At 43.3% G+C, this 22,897-nt stretch overlaps 1 protein-coding gene across 1 annotated transcript in view; it reads left to right on the top strand.

Moving 5' to 3' along the window:
• MICAL1 (microtubule associated monooxygenase, calponin and LIM domain containing 1) overlaps positions 1–22,897 on the top strand; it is a 255,534-nt gene that overhangs the window by 140,388 nt on the left and 92,249 nt on the right. Inside the window, exons 9-10 of the mRNA XM_069238776.1 lie at positions 11,016–11,131; positions 22,403–22,529. Of these exons, the coding sequence (XP_069094877.1) occupies positions 11,016–11,131; positions 22,403–22,529 (243 nt within the window). The remainder of the gene's footprint in view (positions 1–11,015; positions 11,132–22,402; positions 22,530–22,897) is intronic.

Below are 22,897 nucleotides of genomic sequence, written 5' to 3'. Positions count from 1 at the left end.
TGTGTGTTGATTTCTCAGGCCGCACACAGCGATGCATCATTTATTTTTCATGCAGGGAAGGCTTTGCGTTGATTTCCGGTGCTCGATCTTGGATCCTCTTCGGGTTGCAGGTTTTTTGGACACCCCGGGGATGCTGCGTTGAATTCTGACGCTGACAGGATGAAGTCACAGGGGCTGCGTTGATCTGGTGGCATTGCATGGAAATTTCTACGGCACCGCAGGTGCTGCGTCGATTCCTCTCTGGAAGTAGGGCTGCGTTGTTCCGGCTCGGCTGTGCGTCGATCCAGTGGGCTGTGCGTCAAATTTCCGGTCGCTACGCTGGCGCTGCATCGATCTTCTTGTTGCAAAGTCAGGCTGCGTTGATCCGGTTGCAGGCTGTGTGTCGATTTCTGCCACACCGAGAGTTCCTCTTGCACGAATGAAGTCTTTTTGGTCCTGAGACTTCAGGGAACAGGAGGCAAGCTCTATCCAAGCCCTTGGAGAGCACTTCTAACCACAACCAGAGAGCAGCAAGGCGCAGCAGTCCTTCACAGAAAGCAGTCAAGTGAGCCCTTTGGGCATCCAGGCAGTTTTCTTGGCAGGTTGCAGGATTTGGTTCAGGTTCTCTTCTCCAGGAAGTGTCTGAGTTGGTAGGGGCAGAGGCCCTGTTTAAATACCCAAATGTGCCTTTGAAGTGTGGAGAGACTTCAAAGAGTGGCTTAGAAGTGCACAAGGTCCCCTTTCAGTTCAATCCTGCCTGCCAGGGTCCCAGTAAAGGGGGTGTGGCAGTTCTTTGTGTGAGGGCTGGCTACTGTCCTTTGACATGTAAGTGTCAGGCCCTCCACCCTCCCAGCCCAGGAAGACCAATTCAAAATGCAGATGTATGCAAATGAGGCTGAGCATCCTGTGTTTGGGGTTTGTCTGAGTGAAACGCACAAGGGAGCTGTCAACTAACCTAGCCAGACGTGGACTGTAAGGCACAGAAGGATTTAAGTGCCGAGAAATGCTCACTTTCTAAAAGTGACATTTCTAAAATATTAATATTAAATCCAACTTCAATAGTCAGCAGGATTTTGTATTACCATTCTGGCCATACTAAATATGACCTTCTTACTCCTTTCAGATCAGCAGCTACCACTCAAACAGTATATGAGGGTAGCCCTAATGTTAGACTATGAAAGGAGCAAGCCTCACAGCAGAACAAAAACAAATTTAGGAGTTTTACACTTCCATGACATGTAAACTACATAGGTACATGTCCTGCCTTTTGTCTATACCGCACCATGCCCTATGGGTTACCTAGGGCCTACCTTAGGGGTGACTAATATGTAGAAAAAGGTGAGTTTTAGGCTTGGCAAGTACTTGTAAATGCCAAGTCGAATTGGCAGCAAAACTGCACACACAGGCCTTGCAATGGCAGGCCTGAGACATGGTTAAGGGGCTACTTAAGTGGATGGCACAATCAGTGCTGCAGGCCCACTAGTAGCATTTAATTTACAGGCCCTGGGCACATATAGTGCACTGTACTAGGGACTTATAAGTAAATTAAAAATCCAATTGGGTATGATCCAATGTCATCCTGTTTAAAGGGAGAGAGCATATGTACTTTAGCACTGGTTAGCAGTGGTAAAGTGTGCAGTGTCCTAAAACCAGCAAAAACAGTATCCAAAAAGTAGAAGGAAGCAGGCAAAATGTTGGGGGTGACCACCCTAAAGCTGTCAGGTCTAACAGGACGCTATCAGCAACAGCAGAGCCAATCTCTGCCATCCTCAGCTGCACTAACCTATTAAGGGAGCAGCCTGAGCAGTGAGGGAACCCAGGAGTTATGTATCCACCAGAAATATCTTGATCAAAAACATGTGGCTTTTTCTTTCAAAAGCAGAAGTGTCGTAGCACCAGTTTGCATATGATTTCCACAATCGGCAGATAACTGCTTATGACCTTAGATTTTGTTATTAGGTTTTAGACCTTTATTCATATATTGTACAGTTTTCCTAGCAAAACAAATGTAGCTTCAACTAATGTGTTTTTCAGTAGTAAAGGTTGCTTTCCCAATGCCATACTCCTTCAGTATTAAATGTATTCCTTCAATAGTGGCGTGATCGCCAAATTGATCAAGTGTCAGTTATTTGCCCCCAAAAATCAGTGTCCATAAATTGCATCCTAAAGCGTACAGCTTTACACCTTTGGATGTCACTTACGGGAAGTATGCAGAGCCTGACATTTCACTTAACTCCACTTAGCCCTACATGCCTTCCTGAGGCAAGGTTACATTATCTATAGAACTCACCTCGGGTGGTAGACATTAATGCTAATTCAGAGTGTGGGTTATAATCGCTGATAATGTGCAAACTAGTGTTTACACAGGAATTGGGATTTTGAGTTCTGTAATCATTATCACGTTATTGCCTGTTCTTTCTAGACAAAATGCTGCATGTTTGACCTGCCAAATCTATCTGGGGGAAAAGGCTTGGTAAAAAGTAAAAACATGCTCTATTTGGGGAGGTACAAACGATTCTATATACAATGTCTCATAGCCAAGTATGAGGATGTATTTACCGTACCTGGGAAGCACCTCTAAGGAGGTACCTCTAAAGATATTTATTTACTGGTTGTGGTAGAAAGCTCAATCTTGTCTGATCTACTCAGAATCTGTTTTAGTAGCCATCTTCCAATGCCTCTAGAATATCCTTCCGATGGGACACTTAGGCCCTGATCAGAAGTTCAGAGCAAAATGCTGATCCTCATTTGCAGGTACCGAGATAATTACTTCACACTTGTAGTTTCCCTCTGATAGATTCCGGGAGGTCAAGCATGATGGAATTTATCTGGAAAAAAGGGCAAAATAAGTCTAATTCTGCATGTAACTGCTAATTTCTAAATTGAAATTGCGGAATAGGAGTATTTGCCTATTAAATGATGTTGTTTTCTGTGTGGTAAATACCACACCTTATTCTGTACAACTTATAATCAGGGCCTGAGTAGCCATCATCATTACCTTCCTTTACGCTCTCCCTGTCGTGTCCAATGGTTCTCCTTGGAACATTCATATCTTTAAGCCCACAGAGTTCAGTTTTTTTTTTTAAACCACTCATTCAATTGTTCATTCATCAGCTGAACATAGAGAAGACCAGAATTGATAACTAATTTTGCTTATTATTCGCTTGTTCTTTTTCATTCTGCTTCTCAGTGCAAACGATATAGAGCACAGCTCATACTTTAATCAAGGTTGGGCCAGCTCAGCCTTTCATCTGGGGTCAATACAATGAGAACCACAAGTTAGGAAGTCTAACATTACCTAAAACCAGAGACTTTTTGCGAGGAGGAGTGTTTGGCATCTTCTTAGACAGGAAGTGCCCTTTCTCAACAAGCCTGCGTTTGCAGGAAACTAATTTGTCAAGAAGCTACGAACTCACCTAAAATGTTGCTTCTCAGGAAGCCTTACTGCTAGAAATGCGGTTTTCAGTAAGATGTTCTTCCACAAAAAGTATCGGGCTCTTACTGCTTGTGTTGTGCAACTGGGCGGGCTGGCACCGGTCTGAGCAGGACGTGAATCTGTGGCCGGGGACGTGTGGGTGTATCCTGTCCATTAGCGCAGTGCTGTCACGTGACGTAAGAACTGTGCGTTTTGAAGGGTTCCGTGCCAAAAGGGGTGAGGGAGCGGGGTGTTTCAGACTGGGGGGTTGCAGAGCAGGTGCCTCTCTGGAAGTGAATTTTAGGGAGGGGGCACTCGCTGTGCCACAGAAAAATCTGGTGGAGCCACCTACAGAGGTAATCTTTTTCATGACAGTTTGTGGCTGCATGATGGAACATGACATTTCTTGTATCTATGGTGATAGGCCAGAAGGGTTCCAGGAGTAGGCAGTTAATTCCTGAATGCCCTACCTAGAGGCTGGTGCCCTGTTCTAGCTTTTTTTTTTGGAATAAAAGCATTGTTCTTTATCTGAGCCTGCTGTCTTTGATATGCTGACTAACGTAAGAGTTATGTTTACATATATATTTGTATGTTTATATAAATGTGTATGTGTGTATACATGGAAAATGTCACTTACATTGTAAATCTGTTTGTGGCATGTTCTGCTGCAGATTCACATGCTGTGCACTGTTCCTGCCATCTAGTGTTGGGCTCGGAGTGTTACAAGTTGTTTTTCTTCAAATAAGTCTTTTCGAGTCACAGGACCAAGTGACTTCTCCCTTTCGGCTCCATTGCGCATGGGCATCGACTCCATCTTAGATTGTTTTCTCGCAGAGGGTAAGGTAGGAGTGATAGAGTGAGAATAGAAAGATGTCCATGCAATGGGATAGAGATGTATGTACAAAGTTGAAGTAAAGGAATGTTTATTTACATATGTACAATTTCGAATTGTAACTTAAATGGCTACAGGCTCCTGGGGAGGTGGGAGGGCGCATGTGAATCTGCAGCGGAACATGCCACGAACAGATGTACACTGGGTAAGTGACATTTTCCTTTCGGTGGCATGTGTAGCTGCAGATACACACGCTATGCATAGACTACAAAGCAGTAATCCTCCCCAAAGCGGTGGTCAGCCTGTAGGAGTTGAAGTTGTTTGAAATAATGTTCTTAGTACAGCCTGTCATACTGTGGCTTGTTGTGTTGCTAACACATCTACACAGTAGTGCTTGGTAAAAGTATGAGGTGTGGACCAAGTGGCTGCCTTACAAATCTCTGTCATTGGTATGTTTCCTAGAAAGGCCATTGTTGCTCTTTTCTTTCTAGTGGAGTGTGCCTTTGGTGTATTGAGTAGTTGTCTTTTAGCTTCCAGGTAACAAGTTTGTATACACTTCACTATCCATCTGGCTATGCCTTGTTTGGATATAGGGTTACCAGTGTGGGGTTTCTGGAATGCGACGAACAACTGTTTAGTTTTACGGAATGTTTTTGTTCTGTCGATATAATACATTAGAGCTCTTTTTAAATTTAATGTATGCAGTGCTCTTTCTGCCACTGAGTCTGGCTGTGGGAAGGAGACTGGGAGTTCCATTGTTTGGTTTAAATGAAACGGTGAAATGACTTTTGGTAGGAATTTTGGGTTTGTGCAGAGAACAACTTTGTTTGTGTATTTGTATAAAGGGTTCTTCAATAGTGAAAGCCTGTATTTCACTAACTCTTCGTAATGAAGTGATTGCTACTAGAAATGCCACTTTCCAAGTTAAGAATTGGATCTGACAAGAGTGCATGGGTTCAAAAGGTGGACCCATGAGTCGTGCAAGTACAATATTCAGATTCCACAAGGGTACTGGTGGAGTTCTTGGAGGTATGATTCGTTTTAGTCCTTCCATGAAGGCTTTAATGATTGGTATCCTAAATAGGGATTTTGTGTGTTTATTTTGCAAATAAGCCGAAATTGCAGTGAGGTGTATTTTGATGGATGAAAAGGCTAGATTTGCTTTTTGTAGGTGTAGTAAATATCCTATGATGTCTTTTATGGACGCATCCAACTGTGTGATGTGTTTTGCTTGGCAGTAGAAAACAAATCTTTTCCATTTGTTAGCATAACATTGCTTGGTGGTAGGTTTTCTTGCCTGTTTAATGACTTCTATACACTCGTTTGGAAGATTTAGATAGCCAAACTCTAAGATTTCAGGAGCCAGATTATTAGATTGAGCATTGCTGGATTGGGGTGTCTGATCTGCCGTTTGTGCTGCATTAACAGATCTGGTCCGTTAGGAAGCTTGATGTGAGGTACTACTGAAAGTTCCAACAGTGTGGTGTACCATGATTGGCGTGCCCACGTTGGTGCTATAAGTATTAGTTTGAGTTTGTTTTGACGCAGTTTGTTGACTAGAAATGGAACGAGTGGGAGAGGGGGAAATGCATAAACAAATATCCCTGACCAGTTGATCCATAGAGCATTGACCTTGGACTGAGGGTGTGGGTACCTGGACGCGAAGTTTTGGCATTTTGCGTTTTGGTTTGTGGCGAACAGATCTATGTCTGGTGTCCCCCACTGACAAAAGTGTTTGTGTAGTACCTGGGGATGTATTTCCCACTCATGAGTTTGCTGGTGATCCCGACTGAGATTGTCTGCTAATTAATTGTGAATCCCTGGAATGTATTGAGCTATTAGGTGAATGTTTGTTGTGAACTGCCCAATGCCAATTTTTTTGTGCTAGGAGGCAAAGTTGCGATGAGTGTGTCCCCCCTTGTTTGTTTAAGTAGTACATTGTTGTCATATTGTCTGTTTTGACAAGAATGTGTTTGTGAGCCAGAAGAGGTTGAAAAGCTTTTAGTGCTAGAAAGACTGCTAGCAGCTCTAAGTGATTTAAGTGTAGCTGTTTTTGCTTGCCGTCCCACTCTCCCTGTATACTGTGATTGTTGAGGTGTGCTCACCACCCAATCATTGATGCACCTGTTGTGAGAATGGCGTGAGGCACAGGGTCTTGAAAAGGCCGCCCTTTTTTAAATTTGTGGGATTCCACCACCGAAGAGAATAGTGTGTTTGGCGGTCGGTCAACACTAGATCTTGGAGATGACCCTGTGCCTGCAACCATTGTTTTGCAAGGCACTGCTGTAAGGGCTGCATGTGTAATCGTGTGTTTGGGACAATTGCGATGCATGATGCCATCATACCTAGGAGTTTCATCACAAATCTGACTGTGTAGTGCTGATTTGGTTGTATTTTTGGCACTATGGTGTGGAATGATTGCACCCTTTGTGGCCTTGGACTTGCAATCGCTTTTTGAATGTTGAGTGTAGCTCCCAAGTACTGCTGAATTTGGGATGGTTGCAAGTGTGATTTTTGATAATTTATCGAAAACCCTAATGTGTGTAGGGTATCTATTACCTAACGTGTGTGATGTTGACACTGTTCTTGAGTGTTGGCCTTTATTAGCCAATCGTCGAGATATGGGAATACATGTATGTATTGTCTCCTTGTGTATGCTGCTACTACGGCAAGGCATTTTGTAAATACTCTGGGGGCCGTTGTTATCCGGAAGGGTAATACCTTGAATTGGTAATGTTTTCTTTGTATAACAAACCTGAGGTATTTTCTGTGAGCGGGATGGATGGGTATGTGAAAATACGCATCTTTTAAATATTAGTGTTGACATGTATTCTCCCTGTTTCAGTAATGGGACTACATCTTGTAGTGTCACCATGTGAAAGTGTTCTGATTTTGAGAAGTTAATATTTCATAATATTTTTCATATATGGCCATAATTTGATATATTGTTTCTCTATTTAACACAGTCTGTATATTGACATGTACTTCTCAATAAACATATAAAAAACAAAAAAAGAAAGTGTTCTGATTGAATGTATAGGTTGAGAGTCCTGAGATCTAATATTGGCCTTAGTGTTTTGTCCTTTTTGGGAATAAGGAAGTACAGGGAATAGACCCCTGTTCCTTTTTGTTGATGAGGTACTAGTTCTATGGCTTGTTTTGTTAATAGTGCCTGCACCTCTGTTTGTAACATTGTTAGATGTTGCAACGATAGTTTGTGCGCTTTTGGGGGAATATCTGGAGGAAAGTGTGTGAATTCTATGCAGTAACCATGTTGGATAATTGATAGTACCCATGTGTGAAGGTGATAGCAAAGTCACTGTTTGTTGTTAGTGGCTTGCTTTGTAGATTACATTTTCCCCTGGATTTGGGAAATTGCCTTCTGAAGGACCCTTAAAACCCCCCTCTTTGATATTATGATTGGTATGAGGGCTTTGTCTGTGAGGTGGATGGTTCTGATGGCTGTGGCCTGAAGCCCCCCCTATACTGCGGCTTCCTAAGTGTCCCTCTGTATTGGGATGAGTAAAGCGCTCCCATCACTTTGGCTGTATCGGTGTCCTTTTTCATTTTCTCTATGGCTGTGTCCACTTTTGTGCCAAATAGCTGTTGCTGGTTGAATGGCATGTTGAGGACCGCCTGTTGAATCTCAGGTTTAAAACCTGATGATCTAAGCTATGCATGGCGTCTAATTGTAACTGCAGTGTTTATTGTTCTTGCGGCTGTATCAGCTGAATCTAACTCGGATCTTATCTGGTTATTTGTTATTGCCTGTCCCTTCTCTACTACCTGCTGAGCTCTTTTTTGGTATTCTTTGAGGAGACGTTGAATGATGTAGTTCATCTCATCCCAATTAGCTCTGTCATATCTTGCGAGGAGGGCCTGTGAGTTCGCATTGCGCCACTGATTGGCTGCTTGTGATGCTACCCTCTTTCCTGCCGCATCAAACTTTTTACTCTCCTTATCTGGAGGGGTGCATCTCCAAATGACTGCGAGTTGGCCCTTTTCCTCGCTACGCTGACCACTACCGAATCCGGGGGCAGCTGAGTGGTTCGCTGTGCATGCTTACATTGTGAAAAGCTGCAGCCCTACTCAGAACCTGTGTGTAGGAAGTGCTATCTTCAGGTGGAGAGGGTTAGGATAGCACTCTGGGCTGTTGTCTGACACAGGGTCATCATAAAGATCCCACGGGTCTGTCTTGATGTGACTGCACAGTGTGTGTGGGTGATTGTGCAGTGGGTGTAGCAAGTGGTGAAACCGTTCTTTGAGGAGAATGAGGAGGCGAATGTGCTGAGGAAAACTGGGGTGGCGGAGATTGCTCTCTTGGCACTTTAGCCGTTGGCTGATCAGTGTCCAAACATCCTTGGAAAGCCAGCTTCCTTTTAAATTTGAGGGGAGGTGCCGTGAGGATCTTGCCAGGGTCTTTATGGAACTGTATCCTGGCTTGTCTGTCATCAAATTCCTCCATTTGTTGAAGTTCTTCCTCAAATCTGTGGTTTTCTTTAAGCTGTTTAGAAAGTCCATGTTCTTCAGTATATGATGCTCTTTTCGGCTCCGAAGCCGTTTTGTTTGGTACCGAAATGCCCATGTTGATAGTAGGCCTCGGATCCGAAAGAGTCTTTCGGGGTTTCAACTCGACGAGTCAGTATCGAACCTTTTCGGAGACTGTGTCTCGACTCGAGTCCGAAGACTTCAATGCGGGTATGGCCTTTTTCGGTGCTACTTGGTCACCGCTTGATTTTTTCCGGTTAGAGCCATGGCCTTCTGGCAGTGGCATCCCCGAGGCCTCATGTTTAGTCTTGGTCTGGGTCTGGGTTGGGGCAGGCGTACTCACATGCTGGCCTGCAGTCGGTGGTCGGTCCGCGTCGGATTCGTCCGAATTGGATCCTTGAATAGAGATGGCCATCTCCCATTCTTCGGCGTCGAGGTTTTTGGTGCTCTTCGACGACATTTGTAGTCTTCTCGCCCTTCGATCCCTCAAGGTCTTCTTGGAACGGAAGGACCTACAGGCCTCGCAAGTATCCTCTCGGTGATCTGGTGACAAACACAGATTACAGACGCGATGTTGATCTGTGTATGGATACTTTGCGTGGCACTGAGGGCAGAAATCGGAACGGGGTCCGGTCCATGAGGCTTCAACGCTTCTTGCGGTCGGTCCGACCAGGCCCAGGATGGGCAAGGGTGCCCGGAAGGGCAACCGAAGGTGTGTTTTGCCAGTGCCGAGGTGTCGATGCAAGATGGGTCGCGATCGAGAACAATACCGACGATTTTCGCGATTTTTGAAGTTTTCCGAATCGAATAACCGGAGCGAAGAGGAACACGTCCGAACCCGATGGCGGAAAGAAAACAATCTAAGATGGAGTCGATGCCCATGCACAATGGAGCCGAAAGGGAGGAGTCACTCGGTCCCGTGACTCGAAAAGACTTCTTCGAAGAAAAACTACTTGTAACACTCTGAGCCCAACACTAGATGGCAGGAAAAGTGCATAACATGTGTATCTCCAGCTACACATGCCACCAAACATATATATATATATATATATATATATATATATTGTGTGTGTGTGCGTGCTTAATGTTTAAATCTGTTTGTGTGTATGTGTGCCTTTTGCCTATATATCGACTTATGTATATTTAGCCATAGAGATTTACATGCTTCCATACAAAGTCAGATTTAAATATTTTAAGCAAACCACACACAAAGGTGGTTGGACAAATTAATTGGTGTGGCAAGGTGTGGTGTCTGTTTCCCCCCTGTCGCTGCCTTGTAAATTCGGCAGCTTTGGTGGTAATGCCGGGACAAATAGATCTGAGGCACAGGCCCACAACATAGTCACGACTGTGCAGAGAGCACCAGGGTAGCCCGCTGACCTACACATGTTCTGTATGCTGCAGGATTCTAGGTTTCCCTCATGAGTTTTAAAGTTGCTGCAGTTGTTAGTTTGTCCTGCCTGCTCTGCTAAAGCTACAATAGGGTCCTGTTTCTAACTCTTTCCACTTTGAAGTCTGCTTGAATTTCCAAGCACCGCCCACTTGATCACAAAAGCAGGCCTTATGTTCTTCCTTGCTGAGGTATAACTCAGAGGACAACCTTAGCATTTTTGCCTACTCTGATCAGAACTCAATTACTTCCCGCATCACACACTGACTCAGGGTTGAGTAGAGACCCATCTATAGTGAAATATCCATGTCCATTAACACCGCTAATTGGACTGTGCTACAAGTAACCGATGTGTGACAGACAAATGGTTGGAATGTTCATACCGCCAGATAGATCGCTCTTCTTCACTCTGGGGATCCCACCTAATGCCTCCTTCCCACTGGGCTTGACAGCATGCACTGTGCTGCTTAGAGCTCCAGACCTTCAATATGCCACTTGGACACTGTTTTCCCTGATAATGCTTGGTGAGCCTGAAGCATAAGTTTGGTACCACAGGGGTCTTCCCCAAGCACACTGAGAGGCCCTCTACCATTTCTCCAGGGTGGTGGTGATGGTCCAGTAATGGTTACCTGTATAACTTCTACTACACTGAGGGTCTCAATGGTGCAGTACATTCTGCACAAAGCTCTCCTAACAAAATGTACAGTGGCTTATTTCAATAAAGGGATGTCTCCTTGTGTGAGCAGGGTCCAGATTGATTATAGAATGCGCCCAATAAATAACCTAATTGACAAAAAATGCTGATCTTCGTTAGTGCTATTAATAAGTGCTATGCTTGTATTTCGCCTACAGTATCTGTTGTTTGTATTTTACAGATGTTAACCTATTAACTTGTTTCTGTTTTTATCCAGCCCTTCTGGCCTCTTGGCACTGGTGTAGCACGAGGATTCCTGGCAGCATACGATGCCGCCTGGATGGTGAAGAAATGGGCATCGGGTGCCCCACCCCTGGAGATCCTGGCAGAAAGGTGAGGACTTGGAAGCAGCTGCACCAGATGACCTGAGTACCTGCTGGGTTGGTCTGGAATATAACATAGCATACATGTGTTCCACTGTAACTCTGCAGTGGTGAGCTACAAAATACCACAGCCTGGCTGCATGAGCAGGGATTGCCCTACTTGAACAACACCTGGTTAGAGCATTCCACTGTGCATTGAAGAGGTAGGCCACACTGAACCTGGGCGAGTCTGCAGCTGTGTGATGCCATAGATCGACAATGTAGATCAGCGATATATGCAAGCTGAGGTGTAGGGGCTGGACATCAAACAAATCCCTTCAGAAAGATTGTGAAGTATAGCTGTTGTAAATACAATTTAGCAAATTAACTGTTTTAAGAGACCAATTATGTGCAGATAGTTAGCATTGCTTGGATCAGGAGCTCAAGACACAGGAGATTAGCACTGCACCATGTGGTTAAAATTCAGGTCGACACATTTGTTCTTTTTTTGTAGTGAGAGACCTTCCTCATTGAGTGATGCTTCTATTATCATTTTAGTGTGTGAACCATGGTCATCCCCATTCACAATATGGTAATGTTATTCTATATTAGAGTACTCGTGTGCAGTATGGTGTGGGGCAGCTACAGTAATATAGACATTTTGATTGCTGGGTGCTTGTTGGAGCATAGGAATATCCGCTCATAAGCCTCTTTTAGTTTCCATCAGTAGTTTATACTCCGTTGTCAGTCCATTAGGTGCTTGCACTTATATCTTGCTATGTCTAGCACTGTTGTGGGTTAAGTTATATAGAATGTATGTCTTACAGACATTTTATCAAAAAAGTGTTTGCTTCATAACAATATTTATCATGGAATGACTGATTGTTTTTGCCATTCCAAATTTACAAGTAAAAATATCAGTTCATTTGTGGGCAGGTTATTCCTTGCTTTTAATTGTCAAGGTAATTATCTACAGTATTAATTAATATGTTTGAAATGTATGTTCACTGGGCAAAAACAAAGGTTAAAGTGACTTTATTATTAGGTGTTGAAATGAGATAAAAACGAATGTAAAAAATCCATAAAGCCAGTGACATTCACCGGTTATAGCTTACTGAGCTAATTATAAGTTGCGCCCCCACAATGCATTGCTTAGGAGTTTACATGCTACATCATAGATGACATGCAAAATCACATCATTGATTACATCACTCAGGGGTGTGGAATTTATTAAAATATCTACTTGTCCAGGGGAGAGGTTGCTTCTCAAATCTACTTGTCCTATAAAAAGATCTACTTGTCCCTTTGGTGCCATGTAGTGTGGCGACAAATTATGGCAGCAATCTCATTATGTAAGAGCTCTGATAATAGCCTCTCTGATTATACCAGGGCTACTACCATAGTAGGACTTGAATACTTGCAGTTTCAATCCCTACTGTAGCAATTTCCTTATTTTGCCACCTTTCTGCAGATCAGCATACTGGGGCTGGAGGAAGCAGTAAGCAATAGTTCCAGGGCTGGAATGCCTTTGAGTCTGCAAACCTACTAACCTGCATGTTTTAAAGATGTTCACCAGCTTCTCTCTAATATTTTCCCATAATAAGAAAGGTTGGACATTTACTCCTGACAATGGCAGAATTAGAACTTCTTCCAGGGTTGGGAAGAAAGTGACTGGAGGGAAAATGAACTTGCAAATGCTCAATAGATTTTCACATGAGCAAATCTACACAAATGCGTATTTACCCATGCTAAAATACAGTTCACAAATATTTTATAGGGGTATGACATATACCATGGGTGCACTTTTGTGGCTTTCTTTAAGAATTTGGGGCCACATGTAGGTAGGTTCAGATTTGCGACTCGCAAATTGCGAGTCGCAAATCCGAATGTAGGATGGTGTCCCTGACACCATCTGTGATTCGCAAGGGCTTCGCAAATGCCCACCTAATGAATAATCATGAGGCGGGTCGCAATTTGCAACCCCCTTGCGAATAGCGGCCCTCACAGGGATGGTGGCCTGCTGGAGACAGCAGACCACCATGTCTGTGACTGCTTTTTCAATAAAGCAGTTTCTTTTTTTTTTTTTTGTAATGCAGCCCGTTTTCCTTAAAGGAAAACGAGATGCATTACAAAAACGAAAAATGAAAAGTTTTTGTTTAATTTTTTCAGAGCTGCTCTGAAAAAATGTTTTCAGTGACATTCAGAATGGGGAAGGGGTCCCATTGGGACCCCTTCCCTTTTGCGAAAGTGTTAGCACCCATTTGAAATGGGTGCAAACTGCGAATGGTTTGCACCCGTGTTCACAAAACAATCCTACATTGCACTGCAAGTCGCAATTAGGAAGGGAACACCCCTTCCTAATTGTGACAACCCGTTTTGCGATTCGGTAACCAGGTTACTGAATCGCAAAACTGGGTTTGTGCATCGCAATGTGCTTTTTGCACGTTGCAAACAGCGAAAGTCGCGGTTTGCGACATGCAAAAAGCTACCTACATGTGGGTCAACTTCTATTTCTCTCTCTTTCGGCTGGCTTTACTGTGAGTGATCGCATTCTGCTCTTCCACAAGGAGCATATTGGCACACAAAATAGTTTTGTTCAGTGTCAGGAACTACAGTGGCAATCAGTGACGTAACGAAACTGGAGGGTGCCCCTTTGCAAAGAACATGGAGGAGCCCCCTCTCCAGACTCACTCAGGGCAGGTGCTGTGCTGAAGGGGCCCCCTGGAGGGCGGCTGCGGGGCCTTTGTTATGCCACTGGTGGCAACGTGTGCTTTTAGAGTTCAAAAACTTTTTTTTTTTTTTTGCCAGTGTTTGTTACAATGTTGAGGGCCTGGTAGCTCCCACAACAATAATGTGTTACAAAAGCCATGTCAAAACAAGACACGCATTGATGAAACTAAAAGACTCATAAAAATATGTCAGATCAGTTGGCTTTGTCAGTGTTTGTTTATTTTCATGCTTCCAATATTCGTGTTGAAAATGGTTACACTGATTTTCCATTCAAAATATTTTTGGGAAATACTAGCATGCATCAACACATTTTACTAAATGACACTTCATTTGCATCTAATCAGAGAGCATTCTGGGAGCATTATACTTAGCCTCATAGCCTAAACTTTTCAAACGTGTATACAAATTTTTTTTTTTTTGTACTGGAACCAACATCAGTAGTGAAGTGTGACCTTAAAACATTTATTTACAGCACTCACCCTAATAATGAAGGCTTTCAAATAATGAACCATAAATACAAGTTCGAACAGCATTATCTTTTGGAAACACATTACCTCAGCTGCAGAGAGTTCCACTCTCTGTAAACAAGCAGCCAAAGGGTTTGTGCTGCAGAGGGTTGGGCCTACTTGTCCCAAGGACAAAGTAAACATAAAAACTTGTTGCCCTTGACCCCAAACAAGATGTCCTGGGCGTCGGGCGATAGGAATTCCACATCCCTGGATCATCACTGTTGACATCTCATATGTTTTTTTTCAATTGAATGAAAATTCAGTGATTCATTTCAGTGAATTTCCGTGTTTGTTTTATTTATCCTACTCAAAGTTGAGCAGGTGCCCAGTCCCCTTGAGTAACCTGCAGTCAACTGTCTGTCTCCTGCGCACAGGATTGGCTGTAGGGCTTGCACCCATTCCCCTGTGGGCAGCCAACCACCACTGTATACAGCCTTTGGCTGTGCACAGCAGGGTGTTGCTGCAAAGCTTGGCCTGAGGTCAGGCCCTGAATCCAACCTGGCCATGGGAGGCCAACCTGCGTTTTCTTCACTTTTTTCACTTTTTTCCCACTTTTTTAAAACACTTTTTTTTAGCTTTTTTGGGTACTGTGGTACTTCCATGGTACCCGCCATGCAAACTTCCAGCCCATGGTACAGTGATACCATTGGCTGGAGCTTGTGCAGTAGCTCCAAAGGGAGTATTGTAGTATCTCGCAGAAGGGCCGTGCTCGGCCCGGGGCTCACCTCAACACAATATTATTTATTTTTTATTATATTTTTCCTGACGGTTGTCCCTGTAGGTCCACCTCACAAGTGCCCGAGAGTCGGGATGTCCCTCCCTAGCACCATTATATTATTAATATTGTTAACTGAAAACTTTTTAGGACATGGGGACCGCTTCCTGTAATGGAGGCTGCATCATTTTTTTGAGTTGAGGCCAGCCGGTCAGATTTTGTGGGACCAGTCCGGCAGTAACAAAATGGCCGCCAGGACCAAAAAGCTCCTTTGGCTAATAAGGAGGCTAAATTTTTAAAAACATTCTGAACTGAGGGGCTCCACAAGACTTACTTTCCAAATAAATGTGCCTTTTTAACCCCTTTCAAGCCCAACCCAAGCACGTACTTAAATGCTGAATTCTCAGAAAGAGCTGAATGGATGTACACCAAATCACAAAAAACACGCTTTCTGAGTAAAGTTCTAACTTTGTGGCAAATGTGAAGTATAAATATGGGCCATAAACTTTTTCATGATTTCACCTCCATTTGTAGGTTTTTGTAAAGTTTTGCACTGATTCATCAAATAGCACCACAGTTATTAGTGAAACAACAAAACTCTATTCCTGTGGAAACTCTGATGTAATAAGAACGGCACAGTGGTGCCCACCACTGTGTAATAAATATATATATGCATTGCGTTTTCTTGCTTTTATTGCACAAAATACAGTGGTCCAAAGTCACATATTTCACAGGGCCCTTGAAATATGGAAAACATTTCAAAGGTGTTGGACCTGGCCTTTTTTACAGCGTCATCCCCAAACTTTTTGCCTTCCCCCTATTTTTTCTGACCTCTTGTTGTTGGCTTTAGGACTCTGAGCACTTTATCACTACATAACAGTGGTAAAGTGCATGTGCTCTCCCTTCTAACGTTGGTATGATTGGCTTACACCTAATTGGCACATCTAATTTACCTTTAAGCCCCTTGTACAATGGAATCCCTATCCCCAGGGCCTGTAATTTAAATGCTACTATTGGGCCTACAGCGCTGCTTGCTCCACCCACAGAAGTAGCCTTTCAAACCTATCTTAGGTCTGCTAACGCAGGACCTCCATGCGCAGTTTACTGTCACAAGGACCTGGCATCAAAATTTAGTTGCCAAGCCTGGAACTCCCCTGTTACTACATGTAAGTCAACCATAAGGTAGACCCTAGCTACTCCTATGGGCAGGGTGTTATGTATGTAGAAGGCAAGACATGTGCCTGGTTGTGTGGCCTGTGCTGGTAGTGACAAACAGCGTATTTGGTTTCTCACTGCTGTGTGTGCTGCCTTCCTCATAGGATTGCATTGGAAATGCCCTTCCTTATGTCTAGGTGGTGTTGTCTGATCTATGAGGGGTAGCATAGGCAGATTTGGTATGGTTGTAATGCTAATGAGAAATGCTGCTTACTGGGGTAGATAGATTTTTTTATTACCATTATAGAAATGCCACTTCTAGAAAGTGAGCATTTCTCTGTGCTTATGACTCTGCTGTTGTGCAGCTTGACTCCAGTCCACGTCTGGGGCAGAGTGACAGCTGGGCTTTGTGCATACTTTTCAGACAGCTTGTACACAGGGTGGGTGGAAGTGTCACAGAGGTGCATCTGCATTTTGAATGGTTGGAGAGAGGGAGAGGCGGGGCACACCTGTATTTGTAAAGGCTGTGCTCCGTCTCACACAAAGGGCTCGTTTACCCCTCACTGATGTCTGGAGCCTGTGCTGGAGAAAAGAGGGGACACTCCTAGAACAAATTATGACAGGTTGGAACCTCTTCTCCCCCCTTTTGTGCAAAACTGAGTATAAGTACAGGGGGGTTTCTCCATGTAAGAGAGACACTAATGGACTATTGAACTGGACACAGGATGCTGCTGGACGAACTCACCAGGGACCGCCTTTAGACTGCTGCTGTTGTGCTGAACTGTGACCTACTGGGTGAGGGAGGAACTGCCACTGCTTGCAACCCTTTGTCCTGGCCTGCTTGTTTGGGCCCTACCGCCCTGTGCCCCCCTTTTGCTGTGTCCAGGGGCTGTGTCCAGAGGCCCCTGTTCCCTTGCAATTTTATTTCCTAAAGCGCTGAAAGGTCGCTTGACTCGCAGTATTCCCAGCGTATGAGAAGCACTGTATTTTATGTGGAGAGTGCTGCATTTCCTTTTCCTTGCTGTTTCCAGCATGTGTGCGGGGAGAACGGAGAAATCTTGCTCCGTGTGATGCCCCCTGGATGAGGCGCTATGTGTGTTGTGACCATGGGGCTCCAGCAAGCACCTGTTTAGGTGCCTTCACTGCAGCTGCCCGGGCCACACTCAGAGCGGGCTATCCGGGGTGAAGGAAAGTCACCTCCATGCCTGGTGAGGAGCACTGCTGGGGGAAGCAGAGCGAAGAAGACAGCCAGATCAGCTCGTGGTCGCCCTGTGGATTCGCAAGCCACCACCCGACTGAGCACTTCACTTGGGGAGATCGGGAGAGGTCTCCCCGCTAAGTAGGAAGGTGTGTGTGGGCTTCTTTCCCACACCCCTGCAGTAGAATACCTGGGGATTGCGAGGGCCTTGTTTTTCTTGGGGGTCACACTGCGCCACTAAGGAATTGGAGTGCAGGAGGTCCAGAATTGGGACACAGACGTCCTCATTGCCCATCAGCATTTTGTGGTGTGGTGTCTGATGGAAGGTACAGATCACGCCCACCAGTTGCGGGGAGAATAGTATAAGGTGATATTTGCATTTCTTTTCAGTGCCTGAAGGGAATAGTTCACTGGACCTGCCTTTATGATAATGTCTGGGCCTCTGAATGTGGTCACTGCCCCCTGCATATTTTTGGTGATGTTTTCATTGCAAGTGCAATTATGTGTTACAGTGATGATGATGCCATGAGCTTTTCTGATGTTTCATTTTTATGGGCATTCACAATGTTGTTTTGACATTCATAATTATGTGTTGGCCATGACGTGCATTTATGGTAATGACAACCTGACTACTGCCTGTGTTGCAGAATAATCAATAACCTATGTGTTTTATCTGACTACTTCTGCCTTTTGCAGAGTACTAGTAACTGAGTAATGTTCTGACAACTGCTTGTGTAGCAGGGTATTACTGGCATGTTGTGTTTGGTCTAATGATGCTTTGTGCAATACAGTTTATTTTTATACAACTTGGTATTGTATTTCCTTTGTGGTGTATTTGTTGCATCACGTGTGTTGTGTGTGTTGTGCAGTCGCTTTACACATTGCCTCAGCGATAGGCCTGACTGCTCTTGCCAAACTACCAAGGGGGTGAGCAGGGGTTATCTTTGGTGCGTATCTCCCTCACCCTGACTAGAGTGGGTGAGTGCTGCCTGTCTTAGATACATTCCCTAGCCAACCAGAAACTCCATTTCCAACAATGGGTCACCATGAAATCTGGCTTTCATTATCATAATGACTGTCCCAAAACAACTCTGCAGAGCTTTACCATTGTCGGGACCCCCAGGACTATGGGATATCGGAGAACCAAATTAAGCTGAATAAAAGGTATTTGAAGGGGCATTTTGGGGCATATTCTGTGGCAAAATTAGTTTGATCCATTTAAAATATATATTTTTAAACCTGTAAATTATGTGGCAAGGGTAGTTAACTCCCCAAGTATGCAGTAGATGCTGCAGCCACAAAATCACATAATTGCATTTTCCTGACCATTGTCCATTGCTTTATCAATAATCTACTCATGAAAACTAATCAAACCTGAACGTTGTAATTCCAATTATAATTGCACCTCGAGAGAACAGCTTTCACACTCTCCATTTTGTACAGATAAAATGTTTTATCACAAATTGTTTTCCCTAAAATTGTATTTGTCACTAAATAGTTGTTCTCTTCTTTTTACAGCAGACAACCAGATGTTGCAGACCAGTATTCCTCTATTTTCTTTAAACATTTCACCTATTTGAAAAAAGTGTTTTTCAAGCTAACTTCCCCAAAATTAACGTAATGTGACAATATGGGTAACGTGCAATATAATCCTATGTTGCTTCAAATGGGGACAATTACAAACCACTCTGCCTTCAGCTTTCATCTCTAGATCTGATCAGTACTTGTTTTAATCATCTAAGCGGCTGCATATAAATTATGAATAACAGAACCATTCTTGTGGGGATAAAGTACTCAGTTTATTATCCATTGGCAGCAGGATTCGTGTCTCAACTCATTACAGCTCCATTCTTATCTGGATTAAGGAACCCCACTTACCTAGATTAACCACACTTCTTACCTCGATTAGTGTTCACGAAACCAGAAGAAAGAGATCCTGGCATCAGTGTATATACAGAACCCACAGCTACCTGTTTAGGAACGAGGAGCCACAACTTTGTAGCCAAAAGTAGTCTCCCCAATTACTTGTCCCTCCATTCTGGGCCTGCTTCCGTTTTGGCCCCAAGCTGCCTGCAGCAAGAGCCAGGGGGGTCTGTAGGCTGCGGGAAGGGCGACTTCATTTTCCTCGAAGCTTGAGGAGTTAGTTTCTCAGAAAATCTGCTCTGTCGGTGTTCACCTCCCCAGGCCATGCTGTGAAATGTACTTGAGTCAAGGTGGGACTTCAGGCTTCACAGCTATTGTGGGACCCGCATTCAATCTTAGTATTGTAGGCTACGACTCTGTTCAGTCTTATCCCTAACTCAACTGCCTCTGTTTCTCCACTGACCTCACCATATAGACATTTCTGTCTTTTCTCACAACAAACCTCACAGTTAACAGTAACTGACTGTGATCTATAGGGCTGTGTCTGATCTCAGCTTCAGTGTTCATTATTTTTTATTGCAAACCTAATGCCAATAAATGTATCTTCCCCAACAAGCTTACAAGTAAAACATTGCATATCAAAGTGCTCGTCTGTCTACTGGTGAAATAAAATACAGGGAGGGGTTTTCTTACTCAGGTGTCAGAATTACTGAAAATATGACATGGATTTCCCATCAAGTAAAACCACATGGCCACAAAATGGAGTCCAGTGACACTGGCTGCATCTTCATGGTGAACTAGTGAGGACTGGGACATTTTATGGTGCTTGTGCTCTTTACTTTTTCACTTGTTCTCTGATATCGCTAAGATGGTACCACTTTTTTTTTTTTTTTTTTAAAGAAGCTAAAAAGAAAATTGGTGAAGTGATATATATATATATATATATATATATATATATATATTTATTTTTTTACCTTGCCTGTGCCTACAGTAGCTGAAGCAATGGAAGATTTATGCTTCACGACTCTTCATCTCTCCATCTTCGTGCTCCTGCAGGTTTGCAAAAGGGTGCAGAGGATCAGAGTTTCCCTATGACTTTGTTTCACACAGTATATAAATGATTTACAGTTAGTCCCTGAAGTGTTTATTTTATACATTCTGTTTTTTTACTTATTGATATTTACTTTGTGTGTTTTGTAGTTCTGTACACCAAATGTCCAAAACGTTTGTTGTTATATTTATTTAGGAGGTTTTATCGTTTCTATACATGTTTCTTTGCGGCCACTTTAGAGCGATTGATGGAAAGGTCCTCTCAATGCAGTCATTCTCAATGAGGCTTTTAAAAAGCTAAATAAAAAAATAATCTGTTCCGCACCAGAAAGATCATGCGAACCAGAAGTGGGTACGTTCCAAAACTGCGTAAAAGAAAAGTAAAAATAAAAGTGGAACTGAATACCAAGATATTCCTTATCCCAGCCCAACTGAAGGGACTGACAACGCTCCTTCTTGTGACTTGACCTTATACCCAACATATTCTTGTTTTATCGCTGCTCCACGTAAAAGAAATGAAAGTCACTGATGGAAATTGAAGCCACATTTTATTTAGACATGCATACATAATGAGAATTTAGAATGTTAGACCACCCCATGTATATATAGAACTGCCTGCTCAGGCCTTTGCTTTTAGGGCTTCATTACGAGGTCCTGGTTGTTGTGCTTGGTTACTTCTATACCTCAGGCATCAATAACTTTAGTCCAGAGTAGGGCGGAGTTACAGAGGATTACAAGTGGGACCCTGAAGGTCTCCTTAATAATGAGGAATTACTGAAGAAAATCAATACTTCTAGGTATGGTCATTCCTTCTTTTCCTCTGAATTTCTCCCACAGATTAAAGCACCCGAAATTGGTAGATGAAACGAATGTCTTAGGGTGTTCCCATGGATCTCGTACTTCTGATGTGGCCAGCAATTCTTCTTACCAGCACCATCAGAATTGCAGAGGAACCCATAATGAGTCAGTCCCTAGTTTGATCCCAGGGATAGTCTTTTTGGTAAGTGTAGTACGACTCCATCTTTATAGGTTTTAGACCCTGCAACGTGATAGATTATGCACCAAAGCTGTAAATTACTTCTGGTAATTGATAACAAAGACTTTCGGTTTGTGTAATACTAGGGCAGTGAGTCAGATTGTGGGAACCCTGAAGCAAAAACCGCTGAACAGTTGTTTTTACTATAGGCCTGCAAGAGCCTTTGAAACCAGTACTACCTCTGTGTGGCGACCCAGAATGACACAAGCATATTTTGGACTGTTGATGGGCAGAGAGTGGTTAATGAGTTCCATGGCATGAAAATAAAGGATTGAGGAACAGTAAAGCTCTATGAATACAAAACGACCCGGATGATTATGGACATATTGCTGGCATCAGTGTTTGCCATATACCATGGGGCAACCCAGTAACTGGAATAATTGGATAGTAAAGGCTGAGGAGTACTGCAGTTACTAAACCTAAAGTGATAATGGGTGTATGGAAAAATACATGATGGGTAAGAGTGTAATCAGAATGTTCAGGTTTTGCAGAGCTTTCATGAGTATGCATCTGATTAAGCAATTGCTAATGCTTAATCTCAGATATTTTTTAAACAGTTTCTATAATGTTCAGCTAACAAAGGGCTCTGATTGGAATTACAGTGCTCATGTTTTAGTTAGCTGTCATGAAGAATTTCTGATTAATTAATGCTACCCTTGGTAGAGTGATTTAGGTCTGCCAGTATCTAAAAGCTGTGTTATACCACAAGAGGGATGGAAAGCATTCTGAATCAAGGCCTCCCATGAGATGAAACCCATATTTTCACTGGAATTAAGTGACCATGACACAACATCCTCTGTCTGTAAATATAGGGTTTTAAACCACTGAATGTCTCCTCACAATGACATCTGAGAAATAATGTAAGGTTCCATTAGTTTAATCTCTCCCTATTCACTCCTTACTGTGTCAGATTTGCTTCCTCATTTATTTATTGAATAGCAGAGGAAATTATGATTTGTTTAGCATGTGTGATATTGAGTATATAGCAGCAAAGGAAATGGATTGTTTCAGTCTGTTAACTATGTGTGCTTACTCTGGCTTCACAGGGAGAGTATCTATCAGCATCTTTCCCAGACAACACCTGACAACACCAACAAGAATATCTCTCAATATAGCATTGACCCGGCTTCGCGCTACCCCAACATCAACCTCAAAGCCATAAAGCCCAGCCAGGTAATGTGGTCATATTTTGAGGTTGCTCTGATCCGCTCTGATCTCTTCCTTCCTACCTGTAAGGCAGAGGTGATGACGCATGAGTTTCTTGCAAAGTCCACAGATTCATGTGCTGTAGCATATATTCTAGTATGTTGAGTTAGTAGATGGTTAAGGTATGGCCACTTAAGTCTCATGGGTCAGTCTTCTATGGTTGTGGAAGTGCCTTCTGTCCCATGGTTTGCTGTTATGGCCTACTTTGATACCATTAGGGATGGGTACTTTATTGTGATAGTTGCAGCTCTCCCTACTATTGCTTATTAAATTACTGTTGTGAACTGGTAGAGTATATGGTTTGCAGATCAGTATCGTCACCATTTTTTGAAGAA

This window comes from Pleurodeles waltl, chromosome 6, assembly GCF_031143425.1.
Source record: "Pleurodeles waltl isolate 20211129_DDA chromosome 6, aPleWal1.hap1.20221129, whole genome shotgun sequence".
Classification (NCBI taxonomy): Eukaryota; Metazoa; Chordata; class Amphibia; order Caudata; family Salamandridae; genus Pleurodeles; species Pleurodeles waltl.
Note: the sequence above shows the minus strand (reverse complement) of the source record. Positions and strands in the feature narration are given on the sequence as shown.